The 23,650-nt window shown below is 42.1% G+C and overlaps 1 protein-coding gene across 1 annotated transcript in view; it reads left to right on the top strand.

The window, feature by feature from the left end:
• Nucleotides 1-23,650, top strand: part of LOC111866352 (cadherin-86C) — a 69,342-nt gene that overhangs the window by 38,563 nt on the left and 7,129 nt on the right. Inside the window, exons 8-16 of the mRNA XM_023855216.2 lie at nucleotides 8,224-8,416; nucleotides 10,251-10,341; nucleotides 11,656-11,808; nucleotides 14,282-14,440; nucleotides 15,853-16,003; nucleotides 17,175-17,350; nucleotides 18,311-18,407; nucleotides 19,579-19,674; nucleotides 22,142-22,361. Coding sequence (XP_023710984.1) covers nucleotides 8,224-8,416; nucleotides 10,251-10,341; nucleotides 11,656-11,808; nucleotides 14,282-14,440; nucleotides 15,853-16,003; nucleotides 17,175-17,350; nucleotides 18,311-18,407; nucleotides 19,579-19,674; nucleotides 22,142-22,361 — 1,336 coding nt within the window. The remainder of the gene's footprint in view (nucleotides 1-8,223; nucleotides 8,417-10,250; nucleotides 10,342-11,655; nucleotides 11,809-14,281; nucleotides 14,441-15,852; nucleotides 16,004-17,174; nucleotides 17,351-18,310; nucleotides 18,408-19,578; nucleotides 19,675-22,141; nucleotides 22,362-23,650) is intronic.

Here is a 23,650-nt window from a genome sequence, read left to right as displayed (position 1 = left end):
TGTACTTGTATTTTGTAGTTGTTTCTTTCTAAACTCTGTTGACAGTGTCTGCCCTCACCGAGGTTCTTTGAGGTTTTCTTCTGTCCCTCCAGACAATCAAATTAGGCCAAGACCAATTCCTTCCAGTTCAGTTCCAATTAATTAATTGCCCATTAAATCATCCAACTATTCAGTGCTGTAACTCAGAACAGACAGCGTTAGCAAATAAACCGAAAACAGAAGGAATACGAGAGGATCTCCCACTTGAACTCTCCTGTTCACTCGCAGGACAAACTCGGCTCTCGTTGCACTCTCTCATGTGTAACACAGACCTGTATCTTGCTCATATTCGCCTTCCACACTCATTCTGTCTTCACGGCAATTTTGAGTTCTGCATTAATGTGTAGTAATCTCGTTAACTACGCAATTGAATTTTAATTTTCTCAAACATGTTTTCATGTCTTTCCTCTACCTGCTCATACATGCTTATATCTAGTTCTTTCATACTTCCTTTTCTTGCCTATTCTCTTCTATTATCTTTTCATCCTTTATTCATGTAAGAGTGGAGCACGCGGTAAAGTACTGCATGCTACAAACCAATTCCCGAGAAGGTCACTGGATTTTTTCAATTGACCTAATCCTTCCAGCCGCACTATGGCCCTGGGTTCGACTCAGCCTCTAACAGAAATGAGTACCAGGAATATTCATAGAGATAGAGTGCGGAAGGTGACATTACCTCCATCTATGTGCCGATTGTCTAGAAATGTGGGAGCCTCGACGTCTCGCAATCCTCTGGGTCTCCATGCCTTGTGTCAGGGATGAATGTATAAGGGGTGGGCCTTCTTGGCCCTTGCACCGCGACCACAGTGACCTATTGTGTCAGGGATAGTGTTACCTTTCCTTTTTATTTGTTATGTTCTACTTTTGGTCCAGTAAGGTTATTTGTATTTTCACTCAATGGAAATATCTTTTAATACAATTTTTTTATGTTATTTTACACATTTTTTTTGCAAGATATTAATCACTATCATGAAACTCATTCGTCTCTCTACAGTCTGGAGTTAATGACGGTGTCATTAAATAAATTACACATATGGCAAGCAGTTCTGTGGGGAACTAATAGCCCACTATTCGGGATAATTTGCGGACAGCATAGAAACCAACATTTCATCGAGTTTTGCTTGTGTATTCGATGCCACGGTGACGATTTTAATGATCCATTACCTAGCAACGGTAGGGGATACACATACAGACACGCAGACGGATGGGAGGGATTTGTGAAGTATGCCGCTGAGATGGGCTCAGGTGCCATTGCACACAAGCCAAGATTCAGGAAGGACAGCGTCACAGCTCAGGCGGTTAGTCGATGGCTTCTCGCCGTGGCGGCCCGGCTTCGAGCCCGGGTCTGTTCATATGGTATTTATGGTGGACAAAGTGGCTCTGGGGCAGGTTTTCTCCGAGTAATTCTGTTTACTCTGCCAATCTCTGTTCAACCAATTGCTCCACAATCACCATCACCTATCATCTGGGGCTGGTAGTGGCCTCAGTACAAAGTGGACTCAGTATCATCTCACTAAGAATAATAAAAAATTCAAAAGTTTCATGAAAACTGGTCCAAAAAGAAAAAGCGATCCTTATAACAGGCCGTGGAGGCCCACAGGTTTGTGAGACGTCCAGGTTCCCACGTTTTTTTACACAATCGGCCCACAGATGGTGGTGAGGTTGTCAGCCTTACACTCCGGCCGTCCTTTACCTCCAAAAAGATTCCTGATATTCATTTCTGTTAGAGACTGAGTCGACCCTAGGTTCATAGTGCGGCTGGAAGGATTAGGTCAATTGAAAAGTCCAGTGACTTCATCAGGAATCGAACCCTACTTGTAGCCTGATGCCTCAACAAAGTACACTACTTCGTGTCCCATGGAATCTATTCCAGGCATTCAGAAGTTTATAAGGGGGATCACACAGACAACATGGAGATCGCATAAGCCTACTTTCATTTACAACCTACTTATATAAAGTAAGCTTATTTCGAAATAAGGAAAGTAGGCTGAAGATGAGTAAGAGAATATTACATGCCAAAGTTCACATATTTGCGCTCTGTTCACTTGTTTGCGCTGCTGTGTTTAGGAGACGCTGGGCTCGAACAAACAGTCTTCATGATGAACAGCCTCTGAAGTGATGTATGTAGGTCGCCATGTTGAGTGTGAATATTTAATGAACACGTGGGATGTAAGTATCGAACGGGCCATGTCCTTACCCTTATCGATACACTATCTGTGAAGAAGCAGGCCAGCAAGGTGCTATGGTCATCTTGGGGCAAGAGTGGACCAACTGCTCAATTCTCACTTCGAACCATACTGTTATGGGTATACTCCATCCACTATGGGAACGAGTGTGCGTCATCGTCAGTTAGTGCGACGTAGACCGTTACGTCATCACCAGAAAGTTACTAGATTATATCGCACTGAGTGTTATACTCCAGCTGCTATGGAAACGAGTGTGTGTCATCGTTAGTAACGTAGACCGTTACGTCATCACCAGAAAGTTACTAGATTATATCGCACTGAGTGTTATACTCCAGCTGCTATGGAAACGAGTGTGTGTCATCGTTAGTGACGTAGACCGTTACGTCATAATCAGAAAGTTATTGGATTCTACTTGAAATACACTTCCAATGTTCACACAAGGGTGAGAAATACAGAAACATTCCCCCAGGAATTTATTCCGTAATGCTGCATACACGAGGTATGAGGAACCCTGCTTCGTAGAGTAGATGGATTTTATATTGTCAAGTGATGGATTGACTATAGACTGAGTTTCAATTGATAACTGGATTTATTGAACACTTACTGAACGTAACTACGCGTACACGTAACTGTAACGGTATCACTAGTCCACACACTCTACAGTTCACTACACTTACTAAGAGTTCTCAGTCTGCCGTCTTCACCAGTCGTTGTCGTGTAACGGCTTCCAACGCGGACCTTCCCCTTCCTCTGGGTTCCCAAGCTATCCCCTTGCCTCACCTAGCAGCTTCCAAGATCAACGGCTCACAGGGACTGAAACGCAGCGGTCCTCTCACTCACCAACCAACTCGCTCCACTGCACTGCACTGCACTAAATAACTGAACTGAAGCAACGACTTGAGAGAGTTGAGAGAGGGGGGCCGTGGAGCTTTTAATTTCAAAAATTTTAGTTTACGTGTATAATTTTGGTAATTTTGACAGCAAGGGACCGTAATTTTGATGAATTTAAATCGGGAGGGCTGCATGAGAAGCATACCCTGAGTGGGATTCGAACCCACGATCCCGACTTCTGAGGGTACGAAGACAATGCATGCCTTAGACCTCCCGTCTACCGTGACCAGCATGTGCAATATTATAGTACCGAAAATTATAGTGACGTTTCTTCCACAGTACGTGAAATGTTTATACTGTTACATGCTTGACAACTTGAGTCAGATATCGGTGCTTAACCGCTACAGATGAAGTGTTTATATCCTGTTAACTTGACAGGTGTAGCCTCATTTGTGAAAACGACTTGAAAATGCTGTTTATATTACGCGTCAAGATTGTTGTACTTCATTTTATGGTTTCTATTCTAGTCTCCCTTGTGCTGACAGTCATAATAACTCAAGTTGACTTGAGACCCTTTAAATAAACATTTAAACTCACTTATCCATTATAGGACCTGAATGCTGCGCCGTTGCCAGAACACAGAAGGAACTCTCGTTCCAAAAGGTTAACCGCATAAGATGGCCGTGATACGTATAAGGTTAACATGGCTTCAATTACACCGAAGAATGGGTGACAATAGAAATACGTGGTCATAGACCTCATTTGAAATTTCTGAGAAGAGCGACTGACCTTAAATTGAACCGTATGTTAGTACTTACACCTCTTCCACGTTCAGCCCCGAAATCATTAATAGATTAAATCTCCAGTTTGCGTGTCAAGGCACTGCATGTCTTTGAAGACTAATAATTGCAGTAGCGCTGATACATAACTCCCTAGACCAGTGGTTTCCAAGCACATGGGTCGCGAACCCCGCGCGGTTGCGACTGCCTTTTGCGGAGGCACGAAGTTTTCTACGATATTTAGAAAATAAAGGTGAATCGATCATAATTATCAAACCTCCAGACATGTAATTTTCATTTCGTGAGTCTATACATTTTTGGAAAATATTACTCATAAATAAATTCATGGAGCTGAGACTTTGTTGAGAAGCAGCCAGTTGCGCAACTACTAAAGGATTTCCAAAAAATGTATGGAACCCGAAAGATAATTACCGTGTTCTCAAACACCTTCCACTGGTCCCTAACCTGAGCCAGATCAATCCAGTTCATATCACCCCATACTATCTCTCTAAGATCAATTTTAACATTATCCACCCACCTACGTCTCGATCTTTCTACTTGTCTCTTTCCTTCTGGCTTTCCCACTAATATCCTACATGCATTTCCCTTCTCTCCATATTACTGATTGCTAAGAACCTAAATACGTCGATTTTGAAAGTTAAACTGGGAAAGCCACTCTGAGACAGTTTTAGGACACCATGACAATTTGCTATGGATCATTTTAATACGATGTCAGTGTTTTAATCCGTACGACTGCAGAAGTTAGGACGATTGGTGAACCATGCATTGCAAAGGATTGCTATGCCGACCTGCTCCAGTTCATGATGGAGAGTTGCTGCAATATATGTTAACTGCGCTGTGTTACACTTCCATGGGCAGGCATAACCTCCCGAATTTTGAAGTTGCAAATTGCCGTTGTAAGCCCAAAACCTTTTGCCGAATTTATCGGTCGCGGTTCACATTCTAAAGGGACTGTATTTGTATGTTCCTTTTGGTCACAGGCAATGATCTACTTAACAAAATTCAATACCAGACTTCGGAGATTATACAATGGATATACTTCAGCAGTAACTGATTTTTCCTCGGGATGCTTTTGGACGCTGCTCCTACTGCACAGGTTATAAGTAAAAAAAAGTAAAGCTATCCATGTACCAGGCCGTGAAGGCCCATACGGTCGTGAGACGTTGAGGGTCCCACATTATCTAGACAATCAGTTCAAAGATGGCGGTAAGGTGTCAGCCTTACGTGCCGGCCGCGCTTTACTCCTAAGAAAGTTCCAAGAATATTCCTGGTACTCATTTCTGTTAGAGGCCGAGTCGACCCCAGGGCCATAGTTCGGTTGGAAGGATTAGGTCAATGGAAAAAAAGATCTAGTTACCTCATCGGGACTTGACCAATAAATATTATGAAATAATTAGCGAGATTTCTGAGGAGGAAAGAGTGTGGACAGAGACTGCCATAGACTCCTTGAAGACAGGGTTTATGTGTTGTTCTGAAAGGACAGAGAAACCCCCAGATTCAATTCAGTTTTATTTCTGTACTTTTTATTTATTTTTCTTTTCTTAACACTTCTCTCGTTTTAATTTTATTTCTTTTTCTTTCTATCTTTCTACTGACTTTATTCTTACTCCTACCAACCATATCTTTATTCTGAACCTCGCCCAGTCATACAGGTAATTAGCATGAACCTCCTTACTGTACAACGTGGATATTGAACAGACTGTACATCCCTATTTATCAGGCTGTGTTTGTACACGCTCGTTCGTATGTCTCGATTCGGGAAACACTGGATTGATTTTAATTAAATTTCGTATTAGAAGTTCTTAAAGAAAGTTGCAAGGAATAAGGAATTATTACTTAAAGAAAGCACTCAGAAACATTTTGTTGCATCCTCCCGTCTTGTTTCAGTTTTACGGAGATAGAAGTATCCCTATCTTCCACAGACTGGTGACTAATGCTTAGTTTGATTGCAGGAGTGGGGAAGCAGAATTGTGGGCCCACACAAAAAAGGTGCTCCAAAATTTAGACCGCATTTAATAAGCTTAACAACTGAATGGACTGCATCTGGTATGCTGCTTCATGGACTCAAAGAACGGAATATTATATCTAGTTCCATAAGCCACTCTAGTTTTCAACCTTGGGTCATAAGTCACTGTTCTTATCGGTCTGCACTGACGAAGGAAGGAATATATTAGCTTGGGCATGCAACGAGGTTGCGGTTTGCGTGCGGTCAGATTGAGTGACCGCAGTCTTATGGGCCGATACGTTAAGGAAGTTCGCGTGAAAAATTCTTGATTTTTCGTTCCAACGAAAGCCGGAAGATGTCGTTAAAGTGGGAATTACGTGGTTCAGTTACCTTTCCTTATCAGTCAATGTATATTAGGCCTTGGCCTAAAAGTAAAAATAATATGTTCGTAAGGAAAGTGAAGCAATAAATCATTAGTTTCTATAATTTTCGTCAAATTAAATTATTACAGTACATATATGTATATTGATTTATATAAGGTAAAGACATGAAATGGGCCCTTTGTGTGTGAGGAGGCAACGCACATATATGTGTTACTTTTCCTACTTCTTATTTTTCATCTTCTTTTTATATCTTTTGTATTTTATACTGGTCTGTAGAAGAGAAATCTACAATCTGTCATTTCCTTCCACAATCTTCTCTCTTCGACTTCTTGCACTCCTTCCTCTCTTCTTGACGCCTTCCATTCTTGTGCATGAGCATCCTCTCTGTATCCTTGTCCTGTGCATTTCTATACCAATAAATATTGAGAGTGTATACCCATTGCTAGGCAACGAGTCGGTAAAAATATTCTCGCAACAGAAGCGCACGCGACAATATAACATCCATCTTTAGGTAACGGACCAATAAACACCCATCCTTAACACTAGAAGACGGTGTTTTCCGTGGGGTCCGGGCCAAGAAATTATAAAAGGGCAGTCAGAAGACGCGAATTAGTAGAGAAGCATGTAGTCGTGAAATGATGTAGTCGAGGTAAAGGTAAAAAGGCAGAGCTATCCCTGTAACAAATCGTGAAGGCCCATAGGGTTGTGAGACGTTGAGACTTCCACATTTTCTCTAGACGGTCGGCTTACAGATGGCGGTGAGTTTGTCAACCTTAGCCACCGGCCTTTTCCCCCAGGAAGATTCCTGGTACTCATTTCTATTAGAGGCTGAGTCGACCCCAGGGCCATAGTGCGGCTGGAAAAATTAGGTAAGTTTAAAAAGAAAATCCATCTAGTCGGGACTCGAACCCGCGATTTTCCGGCTTCTAGCATAGTGTCCCAACCACCTATGCTACCGAGTGCCCCCCGAAATAGTCGAAAAGGAATAAAATTGGGTCGAGTTCTGGAGATGGCAGTCGAAGGCGACTGGACTGGGAAAAAAGTTCTCCACTTGGGATGTGAATTTACAGTGAGACTGTGACAAATCCGTTGCCAGGATACGGCTAGTGAAGACTGAGAATCCTAGTGCGTGTGTAACGATGAACTGGCAAGCGTGTAGACTAGCGATAGCGCTATAATTGCCTGTAGTCCCGAGATGTGAATATATAAGGATCAATAAATCCAATCATCCAATCCAAAACCGTCTTTTAAGTCACCCCAACGCGTGACGTTTTATTCGTACTACGTCTCTATAAATTTATTTATAATTCTGCCTGGACAAATCATTTATTCCTTTATAATATCATATGAATTTTCCGAAGCCACTATATACATTTACGATATTATTCCAAGAGTGAAGGCTGTGCCATGGCCTCCGACTTCTCCATCGCTACAGCCCTGTAGTATCTGTGATGGACAAAGTGACACTGGGACAGGTATTCTTCTAGTGCTTCTGTTTCCCCTGCCAGTTCTCATCCCACTGAATGCTTCACACTCATACACCATCCGGAACGGGTACAGCAGGGCCGGCGTATGAGCCGGACTCAGCCAACACCACCCCACTCGTAAAAAAAAGAATTTCTGGGAAGAACTTATCGTCTACTTTCCTTTGATAATACACGAACCGCATAGAAAACGACTATTTCAACAATTCTTTTATTGTTGTATTCGTTGCCACGATAAAGATCTTACTAAGCCGTTGCGTAGCAACGATTGGGGAATACAGACTGATGGGAAGGATGGGATTAGGTGCCATGGTATTCATACCAAGTTTCATAAGAATTCGTTCAGGCATTCTGAAGTTGATATGTGGGGATTCACAGACACACAGACAGCATGGTGAGCTCAAACGCCTACTTTTATTTTAATAATTAAAGTGGGCTGAAAAAGGAGACGCATACGAAACGAAACGCGGACAGGCAAATCGGGGTACAAATGTTGTGATATGCTGTTCAGTATTCATGTGCTTGGGCAGTTACATGTATCCTGTTGATCTGCAGGGAACTTGAGCCTTACGAAGTCACTGAAGGAACTGCGGAAGATCACACAGCCAATGCAACCCATTCTGCTGACCATCATGGCGGAGGAGGTGAAGACAGGAGTCGACGAACCGTTCGCCATGTCGAGCACGGTACAGATCGCCCTCATCATGGCAGAACCGGACAACACCCCGCCGTACTTCGACAGCGACAAGTACGTCACTACTTCCGGTTTCGGCGAGCTGTACGCTTTCACGTTAAACCTGTACTTTGTAACTTCTGCACTGGATGGAAGTGAGTGGTCACCTCGACTCTACGGCCCTTCACCAAATCACCACGCAATCATCATCATGTCTGACTTGAATCATTCACAGCAACCTAAAGTGAAAACTCTTTTCGGAAGACAAGCTAAGTAAATTCGAAATTCAACGTCTCGGAGATATTCTACGCCTCCGTCATCAGGGATAATTCCCAGTTTGTCGTCCGTGAAATTGTTATCATCATTAGCATTATCTTGTTGCTCTTTGCGACTGTATGGGTTATGCAGCATTGCCTATTCTTACTCGGAATCTTTGTTTATTGCTAGTGGGGTGGGACTAAGTCCCTTGTACTGCGGCCACTTCTGGCCTATTGTACCAGCCCCAGATGATAGGTGAGGGTGATTGTGGAGCAATTGGTGGAATGAAGATTGGCAGGGGAAACCGAAGTACTCGGAGAAAACCTGCCCCAGCGCCACTTTTTCCACCACAAATCCCACTTGACCAGACCCGCGATCGAACCCGGGTAGCCTCGGTGGGAAGCCAGTGACTAACCGCTTGAGCTATGGCGCGGCCCTACTCGGAATCAATTCTGAAATATTAAATTCTTTAAGGCACTCCACAACAATCGTTATTTGAAGGGTTATTTTTAAGTTTTGTTGTGTGCTAGCATTTTAGAAAAAGCGACCAACTTTTCCGAAAGTCTAGGGCCTCTGACCCACTAACAGGAGAAATAACTGAAATCTAATACCATTCTCTTCAAAATCCTGAGCTTGCAATATATTCTGACACAGAAAACTTGCAGCTGAAACAGATGTTTTTATCTTAACAGAATCAGATATTCAAGCAGATAGCTTAAAAGATACACCATTTTTTAACATTAGCTTTAACTTCGGTACCAAGGGTCCTCGTCATAGCTCAGGGGGTTAGTCGCCGGCTTCCCATGTGGGATTTGTGGTGGACAAAGCGGCACTGCGGCAGGTTTCCCCTGCCAATTCTCTTCCCACCGAATGCTCCACACTCATCATCTATCATCCGAGGCTGGTACAGTAGACCAATTAGTGGGCGCAGTGCTAAGTGGACTCGGTTTCGTCCCACTCCAAAAACTTAAAAAAAGAAAAAAACTTCGGTACCACGGGCTGAAAAGGAAACCAGATTAGCTCATTCATAATAATGGCCGGTTACAGTGTGGACGATCAGGTAATCTTGTTTCGATTCCCGTCAGGAGCAAAGACATTTTTCTTCTGCAGGGTCCAGACGGGCCCTGAGACTTTCCACCCTACCCCCGAATATGTACGGGGGATCTTTCCATGGGGTAAAGCGGCCGATACTTGAAGCTGAACACTCACCTCCATCTATGGTCTATACGTAGATATAAACCTTTACTCCCACGTACACCCTCTGCAGCGTGGTTCTTAGTTGAGCTCAGAGAAAAGGACTGCCTTTACTTCACCCACAAGATGAAATCAGCCCCTTAATCATGGTAAATTTGTATTCGGGAAGTTCTCTGTTCGAATCTCAATAGGAATGATCATTAATTCAACTGAGGATTTTCGTGGTTTTCCTCCAGGCAAATCCCAGATTACTTATATGAGACTGCGACAGCTCTTCCAAATTCCTTCCAGTTCATTAGTAGCCAAGCATCATATCACTAAATGTTGTGCAGTCAAGATAATGACAGTGTCTCAAACAGCCGACAATAGCTGGCTGCAAAATGGGACTATATGTATTAGCTGTTCCTGTGAAGCCATTGCAATCTCACGCTTTGCTCTCCATTTCTTCTTCTTCCAGATATGTGGCCTGGATGGACGAGAACAGTCCCCAAGGAAATGCCCTCATATTTAACGACCCGTATATCGCAGAAATAAGGGATGACGACTTGGTAAGTGTACGGTAGCTTTTAAACAAAATTTGCAGCTAGGAACCCAAAATTATATACATGCATATTTTTTTTTCCTTTTTTTACAAATTGAAGGTTTGTGTCAACCCTGCGTCGAGCAAGACCATCGGCGCCATTTTTCCAACAGCATGTGCTCATTTTGTGTCTCTGTCACATTTTGGTAATTCTTGGAATTTTCTAACTTTTTCATTATTATTATATCTGTTATGGTGATCAGTGATCAGTAACCGTTGATATTACTACTATAATTCTGTAGGGGCACCTGATGAAAATATTTTGAACAGTGTTGAAATGAGAACAAAGGATTTAGAATATTACATAAATTTAGTTGACAGAGCAGCGGCAATTTTTGAGAGGATTAACTCCAATTTGGAAAAGAGAAAGTTCTGTTATGAGTAAAATGCTATCAAACAGCGTCACACGCTACGGAGAAACCTTTCATGAAAGGAACAGTCAATCGATTCGGAAAATTTCATTGTCTTATTTTTTAAGAAATTGCTACAGCCCCCCCCCCAATATTGAGCAACCACCACCCTGATCTGTCAGCAGCCAACAGCAAAGAGATTACTACTCACTTAAAGCTCAGATGATAGTATTATTTAGCACTGAAGTATTTTAACTGAGGTATGTACATTGTTTTATACACGTACATACTGCTATTGAAAACTTAATAGACTACAGTATAATATAAATATAAATCTTACATACACTGGGAAGCCAAAAAATACGTGTGTGTGGTCTTGAACTGAAACTGCAATATCTAAGAGGTATGCCTGTACACCCCTGCATTGATTTAGCACCAAAACAACTGAAGTCCTCAGTGAGGACTCGCTATGATATGTCAAAGCAGTAATTTATGTCAGTATGAAAATTTATGGAGTACTTCTCACATAATTCTTGAAATCGACTGCCAGTCATATATTTCAGTGAGACCTGAATAAATATTCAGAAATATTTCTAGAAATATAAATAAAATGTCTTCTCCAATGAAGGGTGAGATAAGCTGACGGAAGCAAAATACAATGTTACTGCTTTTCACAAACAGCCTTCTGTTTCGTTAAATAAATTAAATTTTTTATAACATTGCCTTATCGGATATTACGTCCTTTTGCCTGATGGAATGTTACCGCTGTTATGAAGTCATCTGCAGCTTCCATCTTCAGAACGTTGGTAACTTTCTACCAAACTGCTCATCCCAGAAGCCAATATCTTCAAAGTCACCGCCGCAGAAACTCAGATCTTGCAAATATAAATTGACGTTCAACTTTCACACATTAACCGTGTTGTTGCAAACAGGGAAAGAACGGCGTGTTCTCCATAAGTCTGAGAAACAACAACGGGACTTTCGAGGTCTCTCCTACAGTGGGCGAGACGCGAGTGAATTTCGTCATTCGAGTGCGGAACAACTCCTTACTGGACTACGAGCAGCGACACTTCCTTGTGTTCACAGTAAGTCACAGAGTAACTAACTTCCTGCAATTATAATCTCTGGACCCATACGTGTGTGTAAGATAGCCATATCTGTACAACTGGATCCACACAATTCTTAACAATACCAGCAGCACAACTATATATTATTAATAGTGTTTTTCCCTAACAAATACAGGTTTCGACCCTCTTTTGAATCATTTTCAAGTGGTATACACACATAAACACCAATCATTGTATCGTAGCACCGTTCATCCTAGTAGAACATGGAGCTCTCGTTCTTAAGTATTATCCAACTGGATATCTCTCGCAGGGTCAGATAATAAAACTCCGTAGCCTGTAGTCCGCAAGCGAACTATACCGACCGAGTGACCGCCACTTGTCGGCGAAGTTAGTGTCAACTTTAGCGGATAGAGGGGTGTCGCGTGGTCAGCACAACGAATCCCCACAGCAGTTAATTTCGTTTTTCTAGACCGGAGCCCCCATTTCCTCGAAAGAGCTCCTCAATTATCCTCACGAGGCTGAGTGGACCCCGTTCCAGACCCACTATTTCTCAGAAAGTCTGGCAGCGTCGGGAATCGAACCTTGGACCTTTGGATCTGTAGCCTGTAACTCTGACCACTAGACCACAGAGGCGGTCCAGGGTCAGATAATGAACTATATAATTATAAACATGAAAATATACAGTAAATCCCCATTATAATGTGACGTGTGCACCCATTATTAGGCAACACACGCCCATGCTACAAGAGGACATCCATTGCTAGGCAACGGATCAGTAAACACTCATCCTTAACAATACAGGCTCTTTTTCGTGGGGTCCATGCCGAGGGGTTATAAAGGACAGAGAATGTGGCTTGAGGAGATAGAACAGTAGGAGTAGTAGAGAACAATAGTAGACAGTGAAGAATCCTGTTTCGGGACGCCAGTCTGCCAGGATATGAGCTTGGAATTGAAGTGAGTCGGGCTGCAGAATAATGGTAAGAAATTAATTTGATTCTGACAGGAAGACTTCAGATGTGATTTGAAGTTACAGTTAGACTGTTATAAATCCGTTGCCAGGATACGACTAGTGAAGAATGAGAACTCTAGTGCGTGTGCAACGGTGAACTGCAAAGTGTGTAGGATAGCGATAGCGCCTGTAGCCCAGTGTTGTGTGAATGTATAAGGTGCAACAAATCCAGTCATCCAATCCAAAACCCCGTCTTATAAGTCACTCATAAAAGTGAAAATATTATTATTATTATATTCTGTTGTTCAACTACCAAACCTTCTTAGTGTCACAGTATCTAAAAAATTCACAGTTCTACATAGTTAGATTTTGTCCGCTATATCCGGGGCCGTTGTAACGAGAGTTTACTCTATTTCACTATTTGACCTAATGACGGATACCCATGTAACTCATATTCTGTTAGTAAATGTGAGGTGATGATCAGAATGGTTGATGTTGACAATGTTTACCACCTGAAAATGACCCAGAAATAGATTCGAAGTAAGTGGTGGGTAAGAATAATCAAGACACACATATATACACTACATAATATTCTAGAATTGTATCAATATTCTTCTTCACAATTTGTGCCAGCGGCAACCAAACTTAATGAATACTGGAGACGTATATGACAATTTTCAGAAATTCGAGAACTTCAGACAGAAGAGAATTGGACTACATAGGTGTTCAGGTGCATGGTGGCAACACAGAAGTTTCCTTCAGGTTTAATAAAGGAAGGAAGAGATTGACTAATTGTTCTGACGATGGTGTATAATACTCAGAATTACTGGGTTTTTGGGTTGTTTCATCCTGGTCCGTCACACTAGCAACAGTACAAAAGGCTACCAACTGCGTCCAGTGCGACTGATAAAATTTCCTTCTCTTCTTCTTAATCTTTCATCCGTGACATTTTTCGGTCTGACAGACCATCTTCAGAAAGATATATCAATACAATTGGTCAATATCAATACATACATACAACACCATCACAATGACATGAATATAAAATATTAGCGTTTAAGAACTACAGCGATGTGCATGAATTTATTAAAATATTTATCTATTATTATAATTAGGATATTTACAAATGTGGTTTTAAAGACTTTGTTAAAATCTAGAACCAATTTGATCCGTGCTCTTTATACTTCCTCTCTTTAGAGGAAGTTGAGTGTCTGCCGCGTCGTGGTTCCGTCGTTTGACGAGGAGGACTTCTTGGTGTCCTCCTGTTGTTCGGGCCGCGCTGTGTATGACACTGTCCAACATAGATTGAATGAGTCTAAAATGTTTCTACAAATTTATTTTATAGAACGTCTTCTGTGCATAACCAAACAGAATTTGTTTCAAATAAAATTATTCACATATGTTTTATTAGTAATGCATGATACCGTGTAGTCTGAGTTAAAAATATGGCTACTGAAAAGAGGTACGTGGAATTTCACCCTGAGAACAATCTGTACGTCCAGAAATATTCATGCATATGCTAACGTATATCATTAATTGCAGATCGAAGCTCGTGAGGTCGGTCCGAAGGCTTCCATGTCGAGCTCAGCTGACATCACAGTCTACCTCAGGGACCAGAACGACAATCCTCCAGTGTTCCGCGAGAGGGTGTACAGGGCGGACCTGACAGAGAACGCTACAGCTGGCACCAAAGTTATACAGGTTGGATACTTCTACTGACTCTTTATGCAATTACTGACGTGCTGTACAGAGAAATCTGCATCGAATTTCCAAATATATCTTTTGTTTCTGTGGCGTGTACGGGGCTGTGCCATAGCCCAGGCGGTTAGTAGCCGGCTTCCCACCTCGCCGGTCCGGATTCGAGTCCAGGACAAGTCATGTGGGATCTGCGATGGATAAAAGGGGACTGGAGTAGGTTTTCTCGGAGTAATTCGGTAGCCGCTGCAATTCTCCTTCCACAGACTGCTCCACGAACATCATCATATATCATCCGAGGTTGGTACGATAGGCCCAAAGTGGCAATGGTACAGAGTGGACTCAAACCTCAGCCCACTCCACGGGTAATAAAGAATACACTTAACGTGTCACGGTTTTTGGACTCACACAAGTGTCGTTTTTTGTGATCTTCAGAGCACCTTTCGTGGGTCATCAGCTTATAGCGACATGGTTCGTTATGTTTATTAGAATGTCATTTTTTAGGGTTTCCTCGGGTGGGGTGAGACTGAGTCCACTTTGTTAGTCGCCTGTTAACTGGCCTATTGTACCAGCCCCGGGTGATAGGTGATGAGTGTGGAGAAGTCGGTGGAATGAGAATTGGCAGAGGAAATCGAAGTACTCGGAGAAAACGTGCCCCGTGCCACTTTGTTCACCACAAATCCCACATGACCTGACATGGGCTCGAGCCCGGGTCGCCGCGACTAATGGCCTGCATTATGGCACGGCGTAGATTATTACCAAACTATTTTTTCAACGTACAAGGGAAGCTGAATCAACAATTACACACGTGCAGCCTATTAACACACACAATCTGTGATTACACAACTTGCAATAACCTCTTAAACCTTACTACCCCTAGTCTACTGAACCTGCATGGCGTAAACCTAGTTTTTGTACTCTGCAGTCAGTAAACCAAAATTATCATGCAATAGCAGCGAACTAAATTCACAATTTTGCTAATCTTGTCATCCTCTCCGTAGAGACAATGTAACCCCTGTAGTCCAGACAGCTTCACCCAATAATCCATTAATCAATCAGACAGTAAATGGTCACCGTCTGAAATTCATCATATAATCCCTGTAGTCAGGTCATCTTCATTAGATGAACCATTCATCATTTTATAATTCATGGTAATTTCGTCGCATTCGTCGCTACCTAACCTCACCAGCTGGTAGAACTTCTTTAAATAATCCAGAACCCAATCATTCTTTTGAGCTCACGAAAACTTTCAGTATTGTTATGTTTGCCCTTCCTGCGTAAATACAATTTTCAGCAGCAGAACCGTCTACCTTATGGGTTAGGCCTTATGTTCCCTTTCTGTTTAGTTTAGTTCTCTGGATATGCAATGGGACTGTCTGATTGGAGGTTCATTTCTAATGAAGAATTCCCTGTTGCAGGTGGCGGCAGATGATATTGATGAAGGCGTAAATGGCGAAGTAGCATACACCAACATAATGAGAGACAATAACTCCCTCCAGATTGATAACAAGAGTGGCTGGATCACTGTCAAAACGAACAGGCACATTTTCGATAGAGAGAGTGCAAAAGGTAAACAACAATTTCAAGCTTCATTGAAAAGTTTTTCTACATTACTATAAAGACAATCGTGTCAGTAACTTTTCTGTGGGTTGGTTAGTTGGACTGCGTATCGTTGAATGGTAGCATGGTGAACTGGAGGGGACTGATTGTGCATACTCGAGATATTATGCAGTCATTTGCCTCAAAGACTGACAGAAACCACGATAAATTTCGGTCAAGGTAGCCGGTTTTCAGCAGCAAGAACAATTCTTTCATGCCAAACAGAAGATTGGAAAATAATAGAAGACATTAACCTGTAATTTTTCTGAAGGAACTGAAGAAAACCACGATAAATTTCGGTCAAGATAGCTGGTTTTCAACAGCAAGAACAATTCTTTCATGCCAAAGAGAATATCGGAAACTGTTGAAAGTTGTTGACAAATCAGCGGTCTAGCATGAATTGGTCCTGTTCTCAAGAAGAAAAGGATATTAGCGATTACAGATAAGTGGTATTATAGAGAGAACTGGACTATTATGAATGAAGGGTTCTAGGTTAGAATCCAGATCAGGACACTGGTTATGCCAGTTGAGAATTTTTATGATAATTCTCAGTCCCACCAGGCAAATGTCTATACCATATCTCTATTAGCTGACTGATGCTTCCCTTTCCTCTTGTTTCTGAACAGTTCATCATTCATCCTAATATCTGACGCAATGCAGTCTAGCTACAGTAAGCGTCGTTAAATAAACCACAACAAGCTAAGTCAGTTTTGTTGTTATTCTGTCATAATCAGTCAATAACATGTAAAGGTAAAGCGAACCCTATAACAGACTGTGGAGATCCATAGGTTTGTGAGACGTCGAGGCTTCTACATTTTCTAGACAGTCGGCTCACAGATGGCGGTGAAGGCCAGGCGCCCTTTACCCCCAGGAAGATCCCTGGTACTCATTGCTATTAGAGCGTGAGTCGATCCCAGGTCCATAGTGCGGTTGCAAGGATTAGGTCAATTGAAAAATATAATTACCTCATCGAGAATCGAACCCGCGATCTTCTGGCTTGTAGCATAGCGCCTCAACAAATTACATTACTGCTTTTCCTTATGTCAGTCAATAAACATTTAAAATTGAAATAAAACATCCATTTATTTATACCCTCTCTGTACTGTACTGGCAAATATTATGAACAGATGGCACTTGTTAGAGTTCCAGCTGTACGTTGTGGCTGCTGACAGGAACGGGCAAGGCAACAGTGCCACGGCAACCCTCCTCATCACGGTTTTCGACGTCAATGACCACACCCCCATGTTCATGAGGTCGGATTATGAGTTTGTGTTGGGGAAGGATCTCAGGAGTCTGACCTCACCTGCAGTCATAAAGGTAAGATCTTCCGCTTCTGTACTCTCCGCATAAAGGCGAAACTCCGGCAGGGCTTTACTGAATCTTCAGCTTTCGTGCCTTCAGCTCACCGAGCGGGTTGGAGTAGAGGGGGGGGGGGGCTCAAACATACGCAGCCACAAAATTCAATGCTTTGATAAAAATTAAGTTGAATTCAATTACTTTTTCGCGTGCTTACTCAACAGCCTAAAGGCCAATTTTGAAGTAAGCGCGCAAACAGACACACAAAACAAAGCAATGTGTATCGTTCTGACAGTAGCCATTCAATTAGTGCAATATTGCCAACCACGATGAAGTAAGAAATATATGTTATGTACATAAAGTAACAGCGAGTACGTTTAATATGTTAATAATTAAGAAGAGTAAATTATAAAATATTGTGGCGTACAGACCCGTTGCTAGGCAACAGCCAGTTCCCCGTTGGACTCGCTGGGTAACGATCACGTGGGAACTCCAATAGTCCAAGATTCTTAATCTTAACAAAATGAAACCTGGTTCTCTGTGTGCTGATATTGACTCCAGTTTATTTTCTTGTTCTTGGGCTTCTGTTCTATTCCTTTGTTTTTAGAATCTCACCCGGACACCGGCTCTCCTAACTGAATTAATTTCGTGGTGTTTCCTACTTCAACCACTCAAATGTCAGGATAGTATCTCAAATAGGCCTTCCTTCCAAATCCTTTCCAATTCTTTCTCATATGCACTCCTGCCACTCAAGGGTTCATAGTTCAACTACTGACAGCACCGTAAAGCAGTCCTCAGAAGAAAATAGAGAAGCGTGGGCGAATACCGGGCGCTGTCACTAGCTTACCGTGTGAACCTGCCTGACCACGCTGCTTTATTTGCGACTTCTCTGAAGTTTTATTTATTGTTTGAAGACATATGAAAACGAGTAGGAATCTCGGAGAGCTCAACACAAAAATTTATAAGCTTCTTTTGTTTCAGGCTTTAGATGGTGATGCGGAGGCCCCTAACAACGAGGTTCAATATGAAATTGTGTCGGGAAATCGAAATGAAATGTTCCACATTAACATACGCACAGGTACGTACACAACCGAACCGTGAACTGATTATAGTCCTCTGCAAATCCCTACGGCTCCCTTGCTGCTATTTAGGCCCTGCGTACAACTGCATTTCAAACAATAATCTTCTGTCCCATACATTTTCAAGACAATCGTAAATGCATTTTCCTTGCAATAAATTGTATTCTGGTGTGAATGTTTTATAACTGGTCTTCCAGCACCTCCTCTGCCTGTGCTCTAGTCACGCTAGCGTTCCTGCACTGGGTGACATAGCTCCGTGTTTGGAAATGCCCCTGAGAGAGCCAGTCTATCACTCTTCAAACGCGGTTATGTCATTCTTCTTTAAGTTCATTCACCCAGTTTCATAATGGCGGAATTCAAAGTTGTTATCATATATCATGGTTTCTTACAGGAGCAACCCTGTCCTTCTTTACAATTCACATTAAGCTGTTCATTTCTGTACTGTCAGACATTTCCTTTGCTCTGGAAATGAGGGCTCCGGCCTCCGCTGCCTACACTAAGATCAATCGTGTAACTGATTTATGGATTCTTGCTTTACGTTTTGTTTTTAAACATTCATTTCGCCATACTGTCATTGGCACTCCCAGACAGCGCCATATTTGCACCATTGGTACTCCACTTGAGCTTGCAGTGCCCAATCGGCCCGTTGTAATAAGGGCTTATACCTCCCTCAGCCCTTTCAGACAAATGTTGGAACAGTGAGCCTGCCTTTAAATAGGCCACGACAGATACCTTCCATATCCCTTTCAATTCCTGATCCTCTAATACAATATCACTCACCTTAGTATGAGGTCGGTGTACAGACACCCTTGTAACGACTGGAGTCCAGGGTACTGCAGCATCTGCAGGTGCCTCACATGTGGCACCTCGCTGCATGGTCGCGCTTCGTATCAACTCTTTGAAGTACAGGGTGATCCTAAATTATTGTCGGGGTTTACGTAGTCCGTAGTTTTCAAACCGGAAAAAAGAAACAAACTGCTTACGGAATATGAAAGTGTAACGCAGCATGTTTTTTATTTATAGAACTGACACTGAAAAATGCTAAACAACTTCAACACGCGCGCCTTTTATGGCACGTGAGGTTTGAGAATTATAGGCCACGGAAACCCCGACAATAATTTCGAATCACATTGTATGGCTTTATTCTATCTGAATGTCACATTGTTCCAGGTGTGCTGACAGTAACCAATACAGAGGTCTCCAGTAAGATTCGAGAGGAGGGCAGGATTCAGAAGTTCAACCTTCTAGTCAGGGCGTATGATTTGGGTACGATGTTCTTGTACGTCCACTTTCTACAGTGTCACATAAGTATGAAACCATACATTAGACCCACCTGCTACAAAATATACTAAATATGTCGGGGATGCGGTTCTGTATTATGAGGCTGTGTAGTTCGAAGAGATCCCGCCGTTTCGGACGTCAGGATCCAAGAAGAAATTTAGCAAGGCACCAGTAAATGCACCTGCAAGTTCAGACTCCTCAAACTACACAGCGTTCCAACTCCCAACTCCCTTTATGCTCAACAGGTCCACTACTCACGTCGTCATAAATATTCGTAATTTTTGCTAGTACAATAGAAGCAAGCGAATTCGTTGAGTGATCTCGCTGCAAACAAGTTCAAATAGCTCTCTTACGTGCTTGGTATTGTGTGTATTGGCTTTTCAATTACCCCACAAGTAATACTGATGGCGCGTCTCGAATATTATTGCGACATCCTTCTGTCTGTGACCTTCATAAAGCAGATTTACTTTCCAAGTTCCGCCTTTAACCTCTGTCACTGCCTTTACTCACAGCCTGGAGAAACAGAGGAGGCATATTATTCATGATTCCAGACTTATGGGACGCTGCATAACTGTAAGGCGGCTATAGACCTCCTATTTACCTTTAAGAATGTATTCAGACTAATTCACTTGATAGTTAAGCTGTAGTTGCCGCGCGGTCTAAGGCATGAACTGTCTTCGCACGCTCGGACACTGGGATCGTGGGTTCGAATCCCACTCAAAGCATGTATATCTATGTGCGTTCATTCTGTGTTTATGTTATCCTGTGTGCAGGTAGCGGCTTTGCAAAGGGCTAATCGCTCGTCCAAGGAGTCCTACTATGCGTAAAAAAAAATTGCGAAACTGAAATAGAGTTCAGGGCTCAACAAAGGGCTGTAGAGCCATTGATGAATGAATGAATGAATGAATGATGATAGTGTGTCATAATACGGGAGAGAAATGGAGCATTCTGTGGAATAAGAATTGGCAGGAGAAACCAAGAATGTCGTAAGAAACCAGACCCAATGTCTCTTTGTCCACCACAAACCCCAAAAGAAATGACCTGGGATCTCTGCAGCGAGAAACCAGTAATTCATTGTCTGAGCTACAAGGCCTGTCCAACTGTTACTCGTACATCTGGCAAAGAGGAATTTAACAATGCAGTTTCTTCCTTGCTTCTTTTCTTGTCGCGGATTAGGCCTTGTGACACTTTCTGATTAGAACTAGTTCTGAAGAAAACTATTGTATAAACGTTTGGTTATCAAATTAAAATTCGATTTATGAGGAAATTATGAACAGAGTCAACTGAGGCAATGTCTGCTACCGTTAAGTTCAGAATCGTCTGCTATCTATACACATAAACATTAAAATATTCAAATGTGTGATTTTTCCTGTAGTTTTGTATAGGTATGTGAATTAGTCTCTCGCGTTAAGAGAACAGTATAGACTGAGGGCGTGTGAAAATAAGATGTTGAGAATATTTGGACTTGAAAGCACTGAAGTGATGGGCTGCAGAAAATTGAATATGGGGAACTTAACAATTTGTGCTCTTTCCAAATATAATTAGAATTATCAAGTGAAATAGCGTAAGATGGACGGGGCAGGCAGCACGCAGGAGGGAGAAGTAGAGTGCGTACAGATTTTTTGTAGGATAATTTGAAGGAAATAGACCATTAGGAAAACCTAATGGGCCTAACGTGTCCTTTATTGTTTGTGTAGTTTTGTGTGCTGTGTTTTGTGGTGTGTTGTGTCTTGTTGTAGAACCACTGCCAACTGGTAAAACCCATTTGCAGTAACAATAATAATAATTACTTACTATAGGATTCTGACGATGGTGTATAACAAACAGAGATATTGGGTTTTCGGACTTTATCCATCGTCCTGGTTTTTAAGATAACCAAGAAAAACACGACGTTTCGGAAACTGGATCTGTTTCCGTCCTCAGGTGAGGGAAAACACCTATTCTGTTGGGTCCCTTAGAAAGAGCTAGCCTCCAGGCTACTAAATTGACTGACTGACTTACACTGAGGCAACCAAAAGAACTCCTATGCATTCCAACTACTCCGTTCCTTCCTACAGCTACACGTATATTCCTGTCCAGCCCCATCCGACCTGTGTTATCTAGCCCACAGTGCAAGCAGAATGGCTAGAAAAGGAATAAAGGGAATTACGCTGGATTGGGGCCAGCAATAACTCGAGGGATGTGGTGGCTGTTGATCCATGGGCCAATTTCCGCGGCTCCAGCCTTGTGAAATCTCTGTGTAAGAGAAATTTGTAATATTTAACACAACGTAATTTAAACTCTCAAATTAAATATAAAGTAAAATTGTTGTAAAACACTGTTTATTTTAGCTGCGGTAAAGGAAATGAATTTGCGATTGATAAATTCTGATCTGTTTCCATTTATGTCGCAAAGTCAAATTTTACAGGTGTGTCTCTAAGTCTGTATAAACGTGGACCTGTTACATTTGCAGGGGTGCCTTACAGATCCAACACAGTGCCCGTTCTTATATACCCGCCCGAACCGAATGCCCGCAACATGACCTTCATCTTGAACGGATATCCGGTGGATCCTAAAGAGACGGAAGAGATTCTGTCAAAAGTCACCGGAGGTCGAGTGAAAATCCAAGATGTCCGGCCATTACCTCTGAGGAGGATTCGCAGCGATGACTCGGGAAGATCATCAGATGACAAGTGAGTCAGAAGACATGCATGAACTGACTCCATAATTTTATATCGCCCTAAGCAATTCGGATAACACAAGCCAAATCAGAAAGGCTAAACAGACACATGAAGGGCTCACGTAATTTTAAGTCAAAATATCATAGCCCAAAGCTGAAGCCGCATTAGCTATGGGTACTGGGCCCATATGACTATACAACATTCTGCCTATATTTAGTCGTTATTAGAAGACATTGTTGTGAGTAGTTACTGATAGAACCGCCAGGCGGCAGCGAGTGGTAACTATGCTTCAGTCGGTAAGACAGTTCTATTTTTGCAAACAGTTCTCCAGTCTTGGTACCTTGCATATTCGGTTTAATCGTGATTAATATAACAATGGGCCAATAGTAGGATCATCTGTGGGAACACTGGATAGAGGTGGTAATATTTGCATTTCTAAATTTCTTCCATTTTCTGTCGTTTTACATCGTACAAAATAATAAGCAGCTCTTTGTTTACAAAAGGGAATATAAAAATACATGCGGGCAAAATTGCGGGCGTACCGGTAAGTTGAAATGATAGCTATTAATGAAATTCAAAAGTGTCTGTTAGTGTTTGTTTTGCATATTAGAGCCATATCAAGTTGTGGCTAAGTAAAATGCATCCTTCTTGTTTTAATGGAGAAGTAACGGGGAGCGTTATGAGAGATTTTAAGCCATTGTGATGCTTTGTTACATTAAAGGAAAGGGTAGATAAGGTCATGTGACGGGGTCGTTTTATAGACAAACGCTACAGAAAATATTTCCTCTAGATAGCACCACTGCTCGGTGCATATTATCCTTCCATCAAGTTTAGTATCTTATTATAAAAATAACTGTCTTCCCAGAACTTCTCAGATTTCTGAGGTTAGGTACTCGTATTTGTAATGAACTTTGTTTTAAATAATTTAATATAGAAATTATGTTACTATAATTTAGTAGATTTCAGAATAATTTGCCTCGTCGCTCTGCTAGCTGTTATCTTGTTAACTAAGGTCAGAGACGAGACACGCTCATTTTGTGAATATCGTCTGTGGAGAGGCATAAGTCTGAAGTCAGGTGCATGTGTTCTGCAGTGTTACGTATGTTCCGATGATGTAGTAGTCTCGAACTATGAGCAGTAGAAACATGCGGCAGCATGAAAAGTGTTCCCCTCCAGTCACCAAAATTATGCAGCACTGTCAGATGTCAGAGCTCGGGTGGATGACCGTTTGGGAACTTACTTACGTGTAAGGTTACTTTGCCATTGCCCACACACACACACACACACACACACACACACAC

This window comes from Cryptotermes secundus, unplaced genomic scaffold (assembly GCF_002891405.2).
Source record: "Cryptotermes secundus unplaced genomic scaffold, Csec_1.0 scaffold96, whole genome shotgun sequence".
NCBI classification, from domain to species: Eukaryota; Metazoa; Arthropoda; class Insecta; order Blattodea; family Kalotermitidae; genus Cryptotermes; species Cryptotermes secundus.
Note: the sequence above shows the minus strand (reverse complement) of the source record. Positions and strands in the feature narration are given on the sequence as shown.